Source organism: Gavialis gangeticus, unplaced genomic scaffold (genome assembly GCF_001723915.1).
Source record: "Gavialis gangeticus isolate Ggan-Ray unplaced genomic scaffold, GavGan_comp1, whole genome shotgun sequence".
In the NCBI taxonomy this organism is placed as follows: Eukaryota; Metazoa; Chordata; order Crocodylia; family Gavialidae; genus Gavialis; species Gavialis gangeticus.
This window is the reverse complement of record NW_017728993.1, coordinates 7,311,321-7,329,966: the sequence shown is the minus strand read 5'-3', so window position 1 is coordinate 7,329,966 and position 18,646 is coordinate 7,311,321. Positions and strand designations below refer to the sequence as shown.

At 40.0% G+C, this 18,646-nt stretch overlaps 1 protein-coding gene across 1 annotated transcript in view; it reads right to left on the bottom strand.

Moving 5' to 3' along the window:
- The window catches only part of JAK1 (Janus kinase 1), a 110,893-nt gene that overhangs the window by 15,510 nt on the left and 76,737 nt on the right, over positions 1–18,646 (bottom strand). The window contains exons 5-11 of the mRNA XM_019528447.1: positions 12,080–12,233; positions 9,331–9,494; positions 7,985–8,327; positions 5,440–5,625; positions 4,511–4,668; positions 2,966–3,089; positions 802–991 (exon numbers count right to left, since the gene is read on the bottom strand). Of these exons, the coding sequence (XP_019383992.1) occupies positions 802–991; positions 2,966–3,089; positions 4,511–4,668; positions 5,440–5,625; positions 7,985–8,327; positions 9,331–9,494; positions 12,080–12,233 (1,319 nt within the window). The remainder of the gene's footprint in view (positions 1–801; positions 992–2,965; positions 3,090–4,510; positions 4,669–5,439; positions 5,626–7,984; positions 8,328–9,330; positions 9,495–12,079; positions 12,234–18,646) is intronic.

The following is an 18,646-nucleotide window of genomic DNA, read 5'->3' as shown; positions in this document are numbered from 1 at the left end:
AAAAAAAAAAAAAAAAAAAAAAAAAGATCTATTTTAATAAAATGGACAGTCGCAGTTCACAAAAGTTCCCTTCTCCCCATTTCCAGCACAGGTGATGTCGTGGTCCTTGCTCAAAAAGTTTCCACTGACTTCCACGAGTCCTGCCAGAGCAATAACAGCGGGATCACATGTCTCTTGGGTCTCCTTTATTATTATTATTATTATTATTATTATTATTAACATTTGATCTGAAGAGCAAGTGATCTTTAAGTAAAAGAGCATGACCTTACATCACAGGCTACACACTTCCTCTCTTCAAACAAAGGAGCACAACACTTGCAAGCACCACTCCTGTGTGTACATGTTCTGTAGAGGTCTAGGGAAGCCCCCTATACAGTTCCTGCTTACAGTTTACAATGTTAAGCAGTAATTCAACTCATGAATCAGCTGTGACATTTTCCATTTAAACCACCCTAATAACCCAAGTGTGCAAAGCTGTTACTTAAACACAAAAGACAAACAGGTCTTTTTATACCTCCAATTCAAAAAGTTTGCACCAATGATACTAGCACCAGTGATACTTTGAGTAGTTTGTGCTGAGTTCACATAATTTTCAAAATTAAGTTATTCACAAAGTTTGGAGACTTCAGCTTGTTTAAAAACAGAAACTTCCCCTCAGTCCAGGAATAAATACGATACATTTATATTTTATGTTTTAAAACCTTTGTCAAAGTAACTTGAAATGACAATATAAAACAATCACCACACCCTCTGGTTGTAAGAGTGCCTTCAGTTCTCCCCATCTAGAAGAACAGAGCCTACCTCTTGGTTTTGGCTGGCAGCATCTCCTCAGTGTAAAGCTGATATTGTCTGTCTTAAGGACTTGTCCCTTCAAGTGATCCATCAGCTCTTTTAAGGATGAGAAAGACCTATTGGAGCCATGCAGAAGGCACTCATTTTTCTTCATCTCAATCTGGAAGTTTTTGTACTGGACTGAACTGTTTACCTGTGACTATTAATTAATTAAAAAAAAAAAAAGCAAAACATCAAATCACAAAAATGAAGCACTATCCCAAGGCCAACAAGCAGATTGTGGACCAAGTCTGTGACTACCCCAATAAAGCCAGTGAAATACCAGGGCCAAATTTATTGCTTGCTCCTTAGCTACAGTCCTTAGCTGGGTAGCGCAAAAAGGCACTAGAATCCCAATACATTTCAGTCCCAGGCAGGAGCAGAACTGAAGCAGTAATATTAACAGGTTGATGTAAAGACGTACACAGGCATCCAGCCCAATTTATGGATCCTGCTCTTAGACGAGACATAACCTAAAATAGAATGAAGCTAATGTCCAGTTGTTCCATTAGCTCCTTTAATTCACTGGACCCATGCTTCAAAGCATAAATATCTAAAAGATTTTTACATCCACAAGAGGTAGTAAGATGCACCATGGCAGAAGATAAACTGGTCAAGATGCTGAGTGAAAGACCCCTTGAAAGACCAGAATTTTAAGTTTGCCAATTACACTCAGCAGCCTTGGTGAAGAGTTTCAAATGTTTAACAGCACAGGTCTTCGATCAAATATGCACCAGTTCAGAGGAAAGATGAGGGCATAGACTGATGTCTGTGTGCTCCTGAACACATTTACAATCTCTGTACTCTTCTGAGTCCCAAGTTCTCCAAGACAAACCCCACTTTGCATTTCAGTGACTCACTTCCCTCATCTCTACCCACTTTTGGCATATAAATTAAGCTCTCTAAATGAAAACTGTTATATTCATGTGAAATGTCTGCTAGTGCTATGTGTCGTCAAAGCCTTTCCTCCCCATTTGACTGCCATACCTCAAATGTGCCTTCTTGCCTCATTGGACTCTTTCTAGCAAAGTTATACTTTGTCTGAAGCCATTTGCATAATTGGATTCCTATGCAAACAGCTTAAGCACTTGGTCCTGAGCCAGTGTCCAAGTAGAAAGCTTCCACTGACTTAATGGACTTTGGATCAGACTTCTTGACTTCAAGGTGCAACTGTTCTGTTTTTCTACGTCCATGCGTTTACTCTCCAGTGTCCCTACCTCTCTTACCTCATGATTTTTGCTATTGCTTACACTAAGGGCACAGCCCTGAAGCCTTCCTTGCTCAGACAAAACTCATCTGAAGATAAACCCTGCATGAAAGTGCCTTCAATACACATCTGTTTTCCCAGCTCCCTTCCCTTATATATTGCACTTCATTATTTTACATGAAGGAACCCCTATGCCACTTGCCACAATGGCTGAAATCTTTGAGAGCTTTTGGAAAGTACCTTATTCTAACACTCTTAAGCGCCCTTCCCTACACTCCTGTTATTTTATACTGTCCTTATTGCCACAGCATCAATCTGTCATTCAACCCTGCATATATTACTGTGTTTTTCTTCAGTTAATTCTGACAACTCTGAGCCAATTTTGTTCCCACACACTCATGCAACTGCCACTTGAGTAGTGGAAGTGGTAGAGCAATGCTGGGGCCCAGCTGTGTAAGCCAAGGCCTGTTCCTTCCATCAGATGATTTATAGGAACACAGGACCTGATGGGACTTCCTGGGTCACTGAGTTCAATCCCCTGACAGGAAAAGCTATTTAAGCCAAAAGACAATACTGGCAAAAGAACAAACAGAAACTAGCTAAGAATGAATTTAGGCTGGAAGCTAGAAACCTTCTAATTATCCAAGGATTGAGGATCTAGTGCAGCTTTATAACACGAGCTGCCTAATCAGACATAACATGGAGTTCACATTTATTAACTGGATTATAATTTATCTCTGTAATGAACACCATTACCTGGGGAGACCGAACCTGTAAGCAGCAAGTTGTTATTTCTACAGGGACACACTAATAGAGGGAAGAGAAACATGTTCTAGACTAGCATGGATTATGGAAATTATATAATCTGTATGACTCAGACATTGTGAACTCAGCTAAAAACATTGAGTGATATACGTTCCAATATACCTCTGAGGTTTCAGAACACGTCACTGTCATGAGGATGTGATTGAAGTTGGTACAACTCCATCTCAGCACGTACATTCCCTCCTCATTCCCCTCTTGTCTCAATTTGTTGGTGGCGTACTCAGTGCTGAAAAAATTAATATGTGAATGAAGATACAGAACGAATGAGCAGTAGCATTCAACCCTATTTTAACTGTTCCCTCCCCTCCCTCCCCCCCAAACAGGGCTGCCTATAGAACAAGAGTGTTCAACTGCAATATCCAGACAGCTCTATTATTAGTAAAGCATGTTTTATACTGTGTGCATTATATGCATACTCTGTTTAGCAAAACAAAAATAGATGGAGACAAACATCTGGTAAATTTGAGGGGTGGAGGGGATGGGCAGGGACTGCCTCCAGGACTGCATGTCATGCCTTTGTCGCATCTTTAAAACGTCTAAGAATTCAGCCCATTTTCAATGACAGTCGTTATTTCCTTAAGTTGCAGCAGTCCATCATGACACACATACTGCACTCGTGGACATGTCACTTGCAGACAAATTGTTTTATGCATAGTGGACAGATCCAGAAAAGAAGGAAAGCAACCAAGCAAAAAGTGAAAAAAAAAGGAAAAGTGTGTTTACTTTTTAATTAAAAAAGGAAAATGCCACTTAGCGCACACATCCAAGGATCTCATGGCCAGGAAAGGCACAGTTCAGTTTTGGTTAAGTGACTCCCAATCTTTCAAGTCTCTAGTACAAACTCTGTAAAAGGCCTTCACAAACATTACTGAATTAAGCCTCAACCTATTCCTGTAAGATAACTGAATGTTGTAGTTTTATAGACGAGCAAGCTGATGCACACTGAATCATTGCCCAGATTCCCCGTGTCGGGCTGGCCAAAAAGGAGGAAGAATACAGGAAGAAGTGGTTAGTCTGAGACAGGAAACCAGAATTTCTTTATTCTACGTTCACTATAAAACAACTAAAATTATGTAAAATAGCACAAGAGAACTGAACTACAGCCTACGTAAGGAAATGTTTATGTTTTATTTGTAATGGCCCGCGGATCTCTGGAATCAAAATGTTTTCCATCTTTAGAGGTGTGGCACATGGAAGACAGGTACTATAGGCAGGATTTGTAAAAAAACACATGGTATTGAACTACTTCTGTTCCCCCTGAAATTACTTGGGATTTTGGCATTTTCACCACTGGCTTCAATGCGGACAGAGTTAGACTAATAGTGAGTGCTTCTGAAAACCCCATCCTACATGTCAAGCTTTGTACACTGTTTTTGGTGATCATTTTTTTTTTTTAGGAAAATTGTCTCCAACATCCTCCGCTCCCTCCATAAACACCTGGGGGAAATTTAGTTTGGAAATTTGAAAACAAAATATTTGCCATCAGTCCCATTTACAACAGAGTAACTCCCCTTGCCATCTTTGGCCTGCAAGAATCTGTTTGTTTGGAATCCTTCTAAATTTCTCACATTTTTTTCAATGAATTCAAGCAATGTGTATGGAAGTAAAGGAAGAAACATTATAAAACAGAGATGGTATTTGACAAACCAAATTGGGCCATGGCATCCACTTTTTATGTTGTGCACTATCAAAGGTGGAGCAACATCAGTGCAGAGATAGTGGTGGGCATCTGCTGTAAGTCTGAAGTATCCATCTATCAATGATGCAAATGACAAGGCCTCCGCATGTGAAGAGAGTTTTAATTCCTTGAAAAAAAGATAATTTGGTCAAGAATTACTGTAATTAGAAAAATGAAGGACGGTGTTGAATACAGGAACTCATATGCATTAGGATTTCTGCACAGGATTGAATAACATTGTTGCCCAGTACATATGGCTGAAACAAAACATTTGGAATGGCCCCAACGATCACCCTGTACTGTCCAGCAAAGACTATTCTGCTGTAGGCCAAGCTAGACCCTAGTCTTGCCATGCTACACCCTAGTCTTGCCATGCAATCCATTAGTCCAGACTCTTCACATCCATGTAGAATTCCACAAATTCCTCAGCAGTGGGGTGATGCCACCCAAGATTCAGGCCCATACATTTTTTTGGTAGTTTCTGTAATGGGAGGATCTAGAGGCAGAAACAAGCTTATGCCTGCATTTAATGATACTCTTCTTCATCACCTCCTACCTGATCCTTCGTTTGTCTGTTTCTCTTGTCTCCAGCCCTACTGCTCTCTTTCCTTCTCGCTGCTTTTGTCTCTCCAGGATACACCAAATTGAGAAGTGTGGTGGGATTCTTCCCATATAGTGACTGCTATGGGGCTCAAGGAGGAATGGAAGGATGACAGATGTGGAGTAGTGAGGGACATATTGCTACTATTCAGGAGGCACATACACTGTGTGGTACCCTTAAGTGTCCATTAGAAGAATGACAAAAGGGACAGACAGTACTAATGGCACCACTGCTGCCCAACAGAAATGTGTCTATTTCCTTCCACCGGATGGGAATTTACCCATGCAAAATTCTTACCATCCTTTTGTTGTCCTGCTTGTTAATTTTGACTGTGGACTCCTTTATGACAACATGTGTGATTTCTGGAAAGTATGAAAAACTGTTCCACTCCTCTTGGATTTTGGTTTTTAATTCATCCTTTTTGTTTTTGCCATCCACTTTCTTCCTCTTTAGTTTATGTTTCTCTTTGTCAGTCTGTTGAATCTGCAAACAAGGGGTACAGATAATAAACACTGGCTTTTTGGTGATGGAAATAAAGGTTTGCACCAGCAGTTCTGGAGCACGTAGCAGCTCTCAGCCATTTAAAAAAAAAAAAAATCACTCGCATCTTCTCTTTATCTTTACTTGTGAGCCCAACATTTTCTTTATAAAACCCAAGGTTGAGAGCAACAAATTCATACATTCTGGGCTTACTTTTGCCACCAATTCACTGTCCAACCTGACAAGTCCATTAACCTTTCTTTCTGTTCCTCCATCTATATGAAAGAGTAATGTTACTTTCATACTGTTCATAAAGTTGATCCACTAAGGCTTATAAACCATATGTCTCATTGACATTAAAGGTAAGCCCTTAGAAAACCAACATCGTCTTTTCAATCAACATGAAGAGGAGTTGGGTGTCTGCATTTTCTTGGATCTCCTTCTCAAATATCCATTCCCATTTCCTAATTTCAAAGAGGTTGCTTGCTCCAGAAGGTCATAAGAACAATTCTTAATTACAGTTCTTTCTACCGCGTGGAAATTTGGAATAAAAGTCCTATATTCTGCTCTAATGCAGGACATGGAGGGAAGCAAACAAAAGTAAAATTGTACGTAAAGGTAGCAAGAACAGCAAAAGAGGAGGGAGTGGGTGAGACGTACAGCTCCTGAGCAGCTCCCTGCTGAACACTGCTCCAACCCCTGAATGGAGGCCATGGGTCCCTTCCACTGAAACTCTGCATGCACAGAAGTGGATGCTGGGGATAAGATAATGCAGTCAATCCAGCCTGCACAGCACACTCAGCTCAGCTCCCATAGACATCCATTCACCTATCTACATATGTACTGCAGCAGGGTTTGCAGGCAGGAGAGCCACTGGGTGAATGACCAACCTTGCAGAGTCTGTCTGCAGAGGCACGCAATTTTGGAAGGGGAACAGGATGCTGAACAATTATCAGCATCTTGTCCCACACTAAAATGCAGGAGATAGGCCATTACTAAGTGTAGATCCCAATGCAGTTTTAGATGCTTGTCTATTTTCCACCCTGCAGAAGCCCTGACACAAGAATTCGGATGTCATTTTTCTGATTAACATTCTTAAAACTTGCATATTTCCATTTTGGTAGTTTAAGTTATAAACATGTAAGACAGGATGTCAGAGGAGCAGACGGGAGCGTGCTAATGATTTTTCACCTATTTACACTCCTCAAGTGAGGCCCTTACAACTACATAGTGATTTCTAGGAGAGATTTTGTCGTGCTTGCGGATCACATTCCCTATCAACTGTGGTTTTGAGCATGCGCATTTTTCATTGTTCATTATTGTTATTGTAGCTATTATGATTCATATTGATTTAGTTCCTATTATGTGCCAGGTTCTCTTCACACCTGGAAAACAAGGCCCAAAATGCAAACTTAAAGTCAGCCTTGTCATGGCTGCTTTGTCTGCCATAGTCCTTTATTGTACTCAGCTTTATTACGGAAATATTTGGTGTTGTTCTACATGCAGGCAAGTGACTGAGGAAGGTGGCCTTACCTATGAACACAAAACTGAGAACAAGGATTTTTAAATACAGCTCGTGGTAATATGAAAATTCAGTTTCTACTTTTTTGTGTGTGCACTAATCTCCCTAAGAAGCATTAACAAACTCTGACATCAGGATAAAGCACATGTTTAGAATCATTTAGTACAATGCAAGAGCCTCCAGTAAAATTAACTCTGTGGAAAGCTAGAGGAGGAAGACTTTACTGCCCATCCTATACATGCTCATCAGTGTTAGTTATTTGAATAGATGCGGATATTCAATACAAAATCATGTATTTTAAACCTGAAGGGAAATATCTGGCTTGGATGATTCGGGGTGGATAATAACAGCCACAGTGACTGGCACTCAGACAAGCAAAGGACTAATACTGGCTAATCCTGGGCACTGTACAGGCTTCATGTCAGTTCTCTTGCATTTCTGCCAAGAAACTTCATTTCTAACGTGCACATCCTTGCCAAATAACCTCAGCTTACCCAAAATCTACTAACTGCTTAAACCATGAGATAGTTGTTTCCACAACTCAGAAAAATACCTGCAGTTTCCACACTGATGATCCAAGTACGTTTTGACTGGAGCTTTTTCTATAGATAAAGGCAAGTGCTTTAGGATGGTTGCCTTCTACAAGCAGGAATAAGTGACTAAATCTTATTAACTGTTGGTCATGAACTTTAAAAACTTGGCTATAACAAGATCAGAGTACAAAGATGAAACTTCAGTTACAAATTTTGTAAAGATCAATGTTTTAAGTTTCTAATTTCCTTGTAAGAAAGCCCTTATGCTGAAATGAATCCTCAGTTTTGTCAGTAAATGGACACTCACGTTTGGCTTGAGCCTCCACTGTATTCCGTTGTTCCCTGTCACCATCACTTCATACTGTGGAACGTTCTCATTTTCTCCAAAATTAAATCTGTTTTTCTCATTCTCTGATGAAATCAGCAATGAAGAAGTCTCAAAAATTTCTGCTCCAAAATGTTTCGTTAAAGTTTCCATTGTCGATAAGTATTTAACCTTCAGGTCATGTGGAGACACGCTGCTATCACAAATGGTTTTATTGTTAAATTCCTTAAGGAACTCCTTGAAAACGTTGTTTATCCGAATTCTGGTTAAAACATTCCTCTGTCTGATAGTCTTGTTCAAAGTTTCAGGAATATAACGCTTGTAACTGGAAAAACAATGGAACATAAACATCGCTGCCTCCTTAAGTTTCAGTTTTCTAGAATATAATTCACTTCCAATAAAAGTAATTTATCAAAACAGATGCAGAACTTCACAGTGCACAGAGAAAGAGTTTCTGATACTCGATGGAGAGAAGAAAAATCACTAATCTTATCTGAAAACTTCATCTGTGATGCACTCAAATATAAATGGCTAATTCAACTCTTTAGGATATACAGTAAGTACAATATTTTAATGGTAAATTGTAGGTAACAATATGCTGCACTTTTTTCATTAATTAGGCAAAAATTGTTCTAACTGGAAACTTAATTACCAAATAAAATCAAAAAGGACCTGTAAGTGCTTGGCACTTCTGCTTATTGCACCTCCTTTGGTGCCTAAATATGGACTTAAACTTTTGAAAATGTTGACTTTAGTCCTTCATATAGTCTTCAAAGAATGTATATGTTAATTGGTCAATAAACTTACCACCCTAAAAGGTACAGTATTATAGTCATGTGAATTTAATTTCATGTTGTGAGAAACAACAACCACCCCCTGCCATGTAACTGACATCAGTGAGTAGAAAAGCTTAACTATACTTCATGTTGCTAAAATAAATTTGGAAGTCGTGGGGTTTTAAATTTACCCCTTAGGTGCAGCTGCTAATAAAGCTACCACTTCTAAATCAATTTCTATAGTAAAATGACATGCAGAAGTTTGACAATTTCATCAATAGCCAGGACTCTGTGGATGTCACTTGTTTTTGTTGTAGGTGACACCTGCATTTATTTTGGTTAGGAGCAGATAACCTAACACAACAGCATCTTCTTATTGCATCCCTACCCCAAAAGGGGTAATTTATTAGCAGGAGTAATATCAGGGTTTATATACTCTGCAGGGTCACCTCAAGAGGGCAACATATCTATACACACTTTAACAAGTATAAAATGTCTTCCAGTGGAGAGAAGCAGTGTCCACACACTGTGTGCAAAGATACTGCAACCTACCTGATGTCCTTGGGAAGATCTGGCAGCTTTGTGTTTTTGTTGATGGCAAAGTGAGAGATTGCAAGGACAGCCATTCCCAGACACTCATTTTCGATTTCATGAATTTCCTGATCATTTTTAGGGTCTCGAACTGGGGCCAGGCCCTTCACCAAATCATACTGTCCCTAAGTGCAAAGTAAGAAAAAGACACCAGCTTTAATAACATTTGCAATAGCTCGTCTCTTATCTGCCAGCATGGCCTCAAGACCGCAAACCCTACATCGCCTATCAGCAGAACCTTCTAAAGCAGAAAGTCATGAAAAGCTGGGGAGAAATGACAGTGGAGCAGTGCTGTCTCCTAGACAAAGGGCGCACCTAAATGTTCTTTAATGCACTTTTGCTGCTGTGCATTAAATTTAGTACCTCTAACGTGAAGTACTAAATCAATGTGTATTAGTCTGCCCTAATGCGCAGCAGCAAACATGCACACTTTTTTAGTGATGCTTAATCCACAGGAGCCTATAGTTTCTGACATGACAATCCAATGTGCAGTAAAATAGGCTCCCGTGCATTAAAGCACACATGTAAACACACCTGAAGAGATGTAAAATAGAGTATGGATGAATGAAAGTCCAGCCCACATTACAAACCCCACTTTGTAAATTCCTGTTCAGGGCACAGCAACCAAGAACTGTGCCTGACAAGTCACACTTCTAAAAATGAGTTTTTGTAGCACAGGCAGGACCATAAAGAATTGGTTAACAAAGCCCCAACTTTTGATTACAGGCATCAATGCTCTACCCAAGCCCCACTGTCACCTTTAAGAGTCAGTATGATCACAAGGGATCTACTTGTGTGGACCTTGTTTGTAGAACTGGGGCTGTAAAGCTGATTCATACTCATCAGTGCAGCCTTCCAAAGAACCCTCGTTCCCAGCATTGTTTAAAAAAACCTCATCTTTGTTAATAAGCATTTATAGAATCAACAAGATAGTCACTTTTCAATAAAGTGATCTTTAAGGTTCACATTAAATTTCTCTGACCCCAATGTCCCTGTTCATAATACTTTGCCCTTGGATTACAACTTAAAGGTTAGATTTTCAGAGTAGCAGTTTTGCCCTCTATTTGTTCCATGAGTCTATGACTTATTTCTTGTCTAGTACTGGAGTTGAGACTTTTACATTCTCTTTTTTCTGAGTGCCACTCAAAAATGGTACTTTTGGGAACATACTCTCATAAAGTTCATGACAATGACTACTCGTTTTCTTTTTCTCTTTTGCTGTGACACTTGCAGTAAAGCACTATTAAAAAGTCTGACTCTGATCAGGTACACAGCATACTTTCAAGCAGTAATTATGCTAAGTATACCGATACAGATGTATGACCCAGATGCTTTATACAGTAACGCTGGGTAATCTCCCTTAATATTAAATCATCCAACATCTTTTTGCAAGTCTCTTCCATTTCTTTAAATGTAACTGGTTCCACCCAACACTTGCTCAGCTGTAGTAACTGTTACATTTTCTTTATTGCCGCTTTCACAACAAACCAAGACATGTTCACCCTGGCAGCTCTCTTCACAGCATTCTCATTTCTAAAATTAAATGGACTGTGAAGGTCAAGTTTCTGCCTGAAAATTTTGTAGCACCTGAAATCACAATTAATGCAAAAGAGCATTTCAGTTGAAAGAAATCAGTAAATAAATATGCTTCCGTTTGCTTCTCCTCCTCCCCCCTTTCTTTGCTCTGTTCATTTCAGAGCACTCTACCAAATGAAAGTCACCTTTTAAACGGTCTATTTCCTTGTTTCTTCTGTACGGTCTATTTCCTTGTTTCTTCTGTATGTCAGCCAGGGTTGGCAGGGGGTTTCTTTCAGGGAGGGGAGGGTGTAGGTTGCAACATCTTTTGTGTTCCTCAAAGAGTATAGACTCTGAAGCAGGGACCACACCTTCCAACAAAGTTTTATCCTGTAGATGTGGTCACGATGTGGCTTCTATCCAGCTTCAATTTGAATGTGGGCCCTACCACACATTCAAATTAAACTGGATAGAAACCAGCTATAGAGATGTTACACATTTTCAAGCACTAATATGATAGCTGGTTGGCTCTTTTTATTGCTGGACAGTCATTTTTATCATGTGATAATTACTCTGTATTTGTGGCCAGTCTTTATTTTGCACCTGTGGCCAGTCTAAATTTATTCTGTGAATAATCAGTCAGCTGCATAACATATGTAGCGTATAGCAGGGGCCTTAGTTATATTTTGACAAGGACTCAGACAAAATGTTACACTGCACAATTTCTATAATAGTACACAGGCATTCCAAGTTACTCTTCAAGTCAGTCTGCTATTAATCAGCTAGGGAACTGCAGGGGTTGTACACATTCAGACTGTAGACTGGGTTCCCAAAAGAAAAGGTTCAAGTTCTGTGGTGTGGGACATTTAAAGCCAGACTAGACATATTACTATAAAACATACTGCAAAAAGAACCATTCCATACTGAGATGAGACTAAACAATTCTCTCTACATCTCGTCTTCTATGGGCAGATTATTTTCTATACAAGAATAACCTGTGCAATAAACACAGCATGGAATTTTCCACCAGACTGTTTCACACCAAACAAACCCATCTGAACGCAAAGGGATCAGAATAAAAATTTATATAAAACTTCTCAGCAATGTTTATTCTGTTTTAACAATATTTATGGACTCATATGACCATTCCAGCCCAGGAGAAATGCCTTGGGGCTCTCTTATGTACATCCCTTACCTGTGCAAAAAGGTATTCTAGCGAGTGTCCATCAAGTATTGGGCTTCCATCTGGCAAAATTTTCTTCTCATAAGCACTCTTTGATTTCTTTGGCGTATGTCTACAGACTGATGGCTCATTTTCACTTGTCCCATGCCAGTTGGTAAAATAAAACCTTGAGAGAGAGAGTAATGCACTTTAAAGTTATTGGGAAGAGCTATGTTTATTTTGGATGCATGTTTTAACTATTCAGATAAAATGGTGGCTATGAATAAATAAACCATCTTTCTACTCTGGGCTTTAAAATTATAGTAGTCCAACATCCTGGATTGAAAGGACCAGTGGAAAAATTACATTTTAAAAGTTGAGATTTTCATGTTGTTCACAACCTATGCCTCGTTTATAAAGGTTATCCATTATCATTTAGCATTCTGTCTTTTCCTAAGCTGCCTACCAAATAAACACACACTAATTCTAAGGTACCTGTGCTTGCCACAGTCTCATGAAGTTTTTTTTGATCTAAAACCAGTGATGTGATATCTCGTGAGTAAAATAGGCTGCAACTCATCACACAGATTTAGACAGACAAGGTTCAAAAAGACTGCCAGGCTTTTACAGATATCTGTGCAACATGAAGTCCAGCATTCACCATTAGCACTGTTTCTTAGTCTTCTTGTCTGAGCTAAGACCAATCCAGTTCTTCATATGGTATCTTGAAATTCCAGCTTTCGTTGAATGATAGAAAATTAGGATTGGAAGGGGACCTCTGGAGGCCATCTAGTCCAACCACCTGCTCAAGCCAGAAACATCCCTAACTAGATCATCCCAGCCAACGCTTTGTCTAGCCAGGTCTTAAAAACCTCCAATGATGGAGATTCCTCAACCCCCTGGGAGTAGAGTAACCTGTTCCAGTGCTTTTCTATTGTCCTTGTGAGAAAGCTTTTCCTAATATCTAATCTAAGCTTTACTTGCTGCAACTTGAGCCCATTGCTCCTTGTTCTGTCGTTTGCCCCCACTGAGAACAGTCCAGCTCCGTCCTCTTTGTAACCCCACTTCAGGTAGCTAAAGGCTGCTACTAAATCCCCCCTCAGTCTTCTCTTCCGCAAACTAAATAAGGCCAGTTCCCTCAACCTCTCCTCATAAGTCATCTGCCCCAGCTTTCTAACCAATTTCACTGCCCTCCATTGGACTCTCTTCTATTTGTCTAAATCCTTTTTGTAGTACACAGTCTTCTAGATGTGGCCTCACCAGTGCTGAACAAAGAAGAAGAATCACTTCCCTTGATCTGCTGGCAACAAACACTCCTATTAATGCAACCCAGAATGCTGTTAGCCTTCTCCACAATAAGGGCACACTGCTGGCTCATATTCAACTTCTTGTCCACTGTCATCCCCAGGTCCTTTTCTGCAAAGCTGCTGCCCAGCCAGTCAGCTCCCAGCCTGTACTGATGCATGGGATTGTTCCAATTTAAGTGCAGGACTTTGCACTTGTCCTTGTTGAACCTCATGAGATTCCTTTTGGTCCAATCCTCCAATTTGTCAAGGTCTCTCTGAATCCTAGCGTTACCCTTCTATGTATCTACCACCTCCCCAGCTTGGTATCATCTGCAAACTTGCTGCTTCTTCATTTTCATATGTCCTGTTGAATAAGCTTTAGTTCAAGCACCCCCACTGCCATTTTGAAGCACAAGGACGCTGATACACAAGACGCTGTGGCGCTTTAATTGGTGTGGCTCCAAGAGTGGCGTGTCCCAGCTCCTGCCCCCCCCGCCCCAAGAGCACGTGTAAAAGTACCCCTACAGAATAACAAGGCTAATCGGTTAAAACCCCACTGGCTGTTATAAGAGCAAGTTATGCCTAACCAAGTTAATTTATTTCTGTAATAAAGTAAATATCTTTGTGGATGGGGGTTAGGAGGAAGGGAGGAAGAAGCAGGGAATGTGACGTATCCTTCTCTATCATGTTGTTTTAGTAAACTAAGGAAATACAGGCTAGATTAAACTAATCGGGTGATAACTAAATGGATAATCATGCTCACAGAGTAGTTATCAACAGCTCAATGGAAGGAGTTATCAAGTGGATCCATCACTCTTAAACACCCTTTAGTAATGGATTTGGATTTGAATACCTAATTTTGCAAATCTGCACATGATAACCAAGATGAGTGAGGTAGCACACATTTCAGAGGACAGGATTATGATTTAAAGTGAGCTTGATAAATCGAAAAATGGTTGTAAATAAATAAAGAAGAAGAATTTCAGAAGAGGGAAGTACACAGGAACAACTAGACACAAATGTAAAGTGAAGTATTGAAGAAAACTCCCTGGGAGCTATGATGGTCTGAATAAATTAACACTATCCTGAGAAAAAGGCCAGGATATATTAACAGAAATTAATGAACAGAAGGAAAGGTTGAAAGGATGTAGACTAGAGATGAGAAGATTGAATAGGGATTTGAGAAGTCCTCAAAAGCAAAAGGGGTTATCAGAAAGAGGATAATGATGAATTATTTTCTTTATCCACTTGGGCAATAGGTTTAAATTGCAACACGGGAGAGTACACTGAGAACCACTGATCTGGCTTAAGACACACCTTATACTCCAGACACCCCTCAGAAAATATCGTTTTTCTGTAGTCAAGAAAGGAACTAATAGAAAAAAATCTTCTGTTGCAAAGAACTGAGAATGACCAAAACAAGCCAGAATGTTTTTGACACTATAGATTCCTATCTTAAATATCTAGGTTTATTTTGTGAATCATGCTGCTTACTGCCTAACAGCAGTGCTGTTTATACACCTGATTTTGTGCAACACCCTTAAAAGGATCTAGTGGCACCTTTGTTGAGAATCACTGGGTTAAATGTTAATATTAGGAAGAACTTTCTAAATATGAGAGTGGCTAAGCACTGGAGGAGAGAACCTAGAAAGACTCTGGAAACCCCATCACTGGAAGTTTAAGTGCAAGATACAAAAACACTTGTCTGGAATAGTTTAGACAGAGATGATCCTGCCTTAAACAGAATTAAACCATATGATACCCAAAGGTTTCTTCCAGACCTATTTTTTCTTTGAATGCAACTAGGGTCCTAACCCCTGTTAAACTCTCTCTGAAGATCCCTGATAAACAATTCAAACAGAAATAACTTTTTAAAACTCTAAGTGACTTTGTATAATAAACTTACCCAAGCACAAAGTTCTAAGAATGATCTCTAACAACATTAAGCTGAGTTGAATTGGTTAAACTGTTACGTTGGTGCTCTTGCCATTGTTTCACATGTCTCTACATGTGAGTTAACGTTATCTAAGGGAGTGAGAGCTGATGCTAATGTGAGTGCCATACAGCATGCTCATGGATATCTGAAAAAAGCTTGACAGGCTTTAGAACTGTGACCATCTAAACCTACATAGTAAGTCAACTTACAATGTACTTCTGTGGTTGAAGGGCGGAAAGGAAAGGTACTTTAATATATGTAAAGGTCAAGTCAACATGGTAAACTATAAGAGAGTACTGCACATCTGGGAAAAAAGGTCATATGCAAAAAGCTACATTAAAATAAAGCTAAGAGCTTTGGCAGAAAATGTTTTGGCACATGCTCAGTAAATCAGTCTACTGAACAAAACCACACATTTTTCACAAAACAAAATAATTTTTAAAACCTCTAAAAAGTACTACTTCACTTCTGGATTCTTAACTTACAAATGTGCAAAATGTACTAGATGCCCTTCACCACCAATAAGAAACACAGGATGTGGCCAATGAGTTTCATTTCTGACATGACAAAACAAAAGGGCATAATAGAAAACTGTGGGGCTGGGGGAGAGGGGAGGAGAGCAAAGAACTTAGACAGTTACTCAGCAGAGGCTTGTGAATAGTACACAAGAGCCAAAAATATAACTGATGAAAAATAACTGATGAAAGCTATTCTTTCTGAAACATATCTGATTAAGGGGGGGGGGGGAAGGGAAATCTTATGGAATTTGGCTTCTAATGCTGCAATGATATCTGCATGTGTGGGGCTCAAAGCAGTTTTTGTGATGAATGAAAATGACATTTCAATCAGAAAATCTTTTTATTAAAAGTGGTTTAATTATCTGCATCATAATTCAGTATACTAAAAGCAAATACAATATTGTTAAAGAAGAAACTGTCACAGCTGAGACTTCCTATGTTATGTTTCAGGTTCTTTCCCCTTCTTCCCTTGATAAATGCCTAAAAAGAATCAAACAATATTCTCTCTGTGTGCGTGTGCGTAGGGTGGGGGGTGTAGGGCAGAGTAGTTATATCGCTTTTCTCCTTTAAGGACAAAAGGGCACTGATTTCAGCAGAGTTTCAAAACTACTGTCAAAATTAGGGCCTCTTCGTGTGAGACATTGCAGAAACACAGTAAGAGAATCTCCCTTCCCTGAAGTGTTTACAATTCAAACAGGCAAGGCAAACCAGTGCCAGAAGGCAGAGCACATTTAATTGCAATTTTACAAATGGAAACAGGCATGTCACTTAAATGTCTCTGCCTAAGTTAAGTAAGTCTGTGGCAGAGCTGGGGATGTAGCCAGTATTCTAAAGGCAACACATTAGGACACAATGGGCAGACACTAGTTGGCCTGCTCATTTAGTCAACTTCATAAAATAGTTATTTTTGCAACATACTTTATATTTCTTTTGGTGAAAATAAAAATCAATAAAAGATACATTTTTAAAAACAAGAGTAGACTCCTTTTAGCTACTGGAGTAGTCCAACTCCTGCATCATCCTGTGTACCAGTTAACCACGGTATTACAAAATATTGTGGTTTCTTATGCTGTAGACGTTTATTGAGTGGAGGAAATAAGGGGTTTATTCATGAAGTCTATAGTAAAAAATAATGGCCTATTAAAATATAACCATGTGTAAATAAGACAGATCTGAAGTGCAGCAGTGGGTATGTCGGGCATTGAATACTGACAGCTGATGAAAAAAGGGCATGCCATGAGAAATAAAATTTGAATCTTTCACCGGTGGAATGTAGCTAAATAGCCAAAGAATCTGAAATGTGTTGGCCACATACCTTACTCATATGAAATATTACACTGAAAAAAAGGGTATTTTAAACATCAAGTGATTGAGTGGCAGAGAACGGCAGAATTAAAGTGGCCTAGGCAACCTTGAGCTGCCACCCTTGCCGGCATCCAGTGTGGTATGTGGCACTGCAGACGTGTGCAGCGCCACATACTACACATTCAGTTGTTTTCTGAGCTGCAAGTGAGCAGCACGGAGAGTTTTTTTGACCCCTGAATATCCAGAGGTCAAAAAAAACCTGCGGAGAGTAAAAGTGGAGCAGTGCACACACAAGCAGTGCACACCGCTCAAAAGCTGAACCAAGCTGCAGCTACCAGTCAGGCCCTGCATGGCAGAATCACTGCTGCAGGAGCCTTAAGGACCCCAGGTAAGGCTGCTGGGGCCAGCCCTCTGCTATCCTTGGCCGCCCCTACCACCCCCAAGGTAACTTGCTATGCACCAGAGGGCACATGGCACAGGCATTCCCTGGGGACAACTAGCAGTGGTGCAAGATGAGCCACTGCTAGTTGTCCCCAGGGAACCAAATGTCCATACCACGTGTGGATGGGGCCCTTGTGTGTATTATGACACAATCTTTAATACACAGTGCTTACTTAATGAGCACTTACATGGTACTTTTTGTTCTTAATTTTCCATTCACAGCCCTCAAATTTATGTACTACACACTATTCAAACACTCTGTGAAGGCAGAGTTCTTCATCACTGCATGGGCCTTTTCTATGGCACATCATCCTGGCATCCAAATGCTTCACAAGCATTAATGAATTTATTTTCATACCACTCTCAAGATGAGTGCATATTAACCCCAATTTATAGATAGGGAACTGAGGTACAGAGGTACACAAATACCTATGGCCTGATTTTTATGTTCAAAGCACAGCCCACACTGGTTTCTATTGCAGCTATGGCCAGCATTTATGCAAATCAGGATCCAAGATCTCAGTCGGACTCCCAAAAAATGAGGAACAAGAATTTACAGGCCACCTCTGAAAAGTTTGGTATTGGTGACCTGTCTAGCATCACACAAAAAGTCTGTGGTTGAGATGGGGATAAAATCTCATTTTCCAGGGCCTCATTCAACTGGAATTAGGACCTGGAGAGGAAAACAGAGTGGGATGAACACCAGTAAGCAGAGAACTGGTTATTACTGAATGAGCATTTGGGAGAGACTACATCTGGCTGGGCAAGGAAAATGACCAAGGACCACTAGATAGATCTGACAAGGAGATGGGGAGGGGAAAGGAAGAAGTGGCAGTGTCCTGACAACCAGACTAGGAGTGGGATGGTGAGTCTTAAGGGATGAGACTAGGACTTCGCAGACAAGAAGACTAGACTGAAAAACGTAGTGTGTAGGAACAGCTACATAAGCAGGCTGGAACTAGGACAAGGAGCCAGAGGAGAGCAAGGGAAAGGACTGCAAAGGGCAGAAACTATGGATGAAAGTGGAAGGAAGCTTGTGGGGAATGGAAAGATATCTGTGCCCGCTGGAAAGACACAGAGCCTGGAAAGGAACCTTAAGATCTTTGAATCTCAC